Consider the following 1,979-nt stretch of genomic DNA (forward strand, 5'->3'; position numbering starts at 1 on the left):
ACTTTATGGGCTCAAGCAGGCGCCAAGAGCATGGTATAAAAGATTATCAAAATTTTTGCTTGAGCATGACTACAAGAGAGGTAAAATTGACAATACTTTATTCTTGAAAGAAAAAGGTAAAGATCTCTTGGTAGTTCAGATATATGTTGATGATATAATCTTTGGAGCAACTACTGATAAGCTAAGTAAAGAATTTGCTAAACTAATGGGTGAGCTTAATTTCTTTTTAGGCTTCCAAATTAAACAAAATCCAAATGGAACTATGATCCATCAACAGAAGTATGTAAAAGAGTTGCATAAAATGGAAGATTACAAAGAAATTGACACTCCTATTGCAACAGGTACAAAGTTAGATATAGATGAACTTGGTTCATCTGTTGATCAGACGTTGTATAGGGGAATGATTGAACCATTGTTGTATCTCACTGCTAGTAGACCTAACATTATTTTCAGTGTAGGCCTTTGTGCAAGATTTCAGGAAAATCCAAGGGAGTCTCAATTGACTGATGTCAAGAGAATTTTGAGATATCTAGAAGGCACCACTGATCCCTGTCTATGGTATCCAAAAAGTAGTAATTTCAATCTAGTGGGATATGCTGATGCTGATTATGTAGGTTTTCTAGTGGATAGAAAGAGGACCTCAGGTGTGGCACACTTTCTTGGCTCATGTCTTGTGTCTTGGGCTACCAAAAAGCAAAATTCAGTGGCCTTATCTATTACTGAAGCTGAGTATGTTGTTGCTGCCTCATGTTGTACTCAATTGTTATGGATCAAACAACAATTAATGGACTTTGGAATTGATGTTGGTTGTATCCCCATTTTTGGTGATAACACTAGTGCAATTAGTATGACCAAGAACCCGGTTCATCACAAGAGAACTAAGCACATAGATGTTAGGCATCACTTTTTGAGGGATAACTATGAAAAAGGGTTGATCAGTGTGGAATTTTGTGCTACTGACAAGCAAATAGCTGACATCTTCACAAAAGCCCTAAGTAAAGATCACTTTGAAAGGAACAGGTTAGAATTAGGGATGATTAAAATCACCTAAAAGGATCAGCTCAGAATTCACAACGAAAAAAAAATTGAAAAAAAAATTGAAGAACAAAATTGTTGTTTTTGGTTAGAAAATCTGAAAATTTGTATATAATTAGATTAATTTTTGCTTCAATTCATACTTTTAATAGTATACTCTTGTGCCATGTGTTAAAATGACTCATTAATCTCTAATGATATTTTCTCTATTTCGACAAATTTAGACTTACACAAGAGAATTATCAGTGAAAAACCTGGTTCATCAAGATGCTTGCTCGCAGGGTTGTTGCAGGGAGAGAACAAATAAAGAAAATAAATGAAAAATTGAAAGCGGGTAAGGAAGAAGAACCCTAGAAATCTGATGAATCATTCAAATCTACTACTGAGGGGGAAGAAACTGTTTCTTATGAAATTTAACAGGTACAAATTTGGAGAATAGGTTTGTACTAGTAGGTTCTATAGCAGGTGTTGAAACTATAGAGTTTGGAGGAATTGGTGGTAAAAATAAAAAGGAAAAAGAAAAGGAGAGCAAGGGTGTTCGAAGTGCTGTGAGGGGATAGGGTAAAAGAGTGGTTGATTCTTCACCCACTCCTATGAGTTTAACCAAAGACACATGTGCAATGGTTGTTTGGGAAGAAATATTTGTTGGAGTAGAGGAGAGTGTAAAGAAAACAGGGGAAAGTGGGTCTAGCAAAGCCGCTGAAGGGATGGTTCAACTTGGGAAACATATAGATGAACCTGTTTCATCTGAATAGGAAACTCTCGCAGACTTACTGAAGAGAGTGACTGAAAGTTATAATCCAAAAAAGAAAGGAAGGTTGGTACAAGAAAGGATCATTTTGGGGCAAATACGCTGCCTGCTTGTGACTATGAAGTCTGTGTCACTCCTAAAGAACCCGGTTCATCTAAAAAGGTACCAGTAAATAGCAAGGTGCGAGACTTGG

General features: G+C 36.3%; 1 protein-coding gene across 1 annotated transcript; it reads left to right on the top strand.

The window, feature by feature from the left end:
• The first annotated feature begins 301 nt into the window (after nt 1-301).
• Nucleotides 302-1,595, top strand: LOC138893765 (secreted RxLR effector protein 161-like). Its single transcript, XM_070178425.1, has 2 exons — nt 302-644; nt 1,456-1,595. Exons 1-2 carry the CDS (start codon nt 302-304, stop codon nt 1,593-1,595), a joined length of 483 nt encoding a protein of 160 aa, XP_070034526.1.
• The last annotated feature ends 384 nt before the right edge of the window (nt 1,596-1,979 follow it).

The sequence above is a fragment of the Nicotiana tomentosiformis genome, chromosome 6, assembly GCF_000390325.3.
Source record: "Nicotiana tomentosiformis chromosome 6, ASM39032v3, whole genome shotgun sequence".
Taxonomy (NCBI): domain Eukaryota; kingdom Viridiplantae; phylum Streptophyta; class Magnoliopsida; order Solanales; family Solanaceae; genus Nicotiana; species Nicotiana tomentosiformis.

Bases quoted from the DNA above. Each gene is read 5' to 3' on its own strand.
- LOC138893765 (XM_070178425.1), top strand. From the start codon at position 302: ATGGAAGATTACAAAGAAATTGACACTCCTATTGCAACAGGTACAAAG. The intron at 645-1,455 runs GTGTGGCACACT...GAAATTTAACAG, and splicing joins GGATAGAAAGAGGACCTCAG to GTACAAATTTGGAGAATAGG.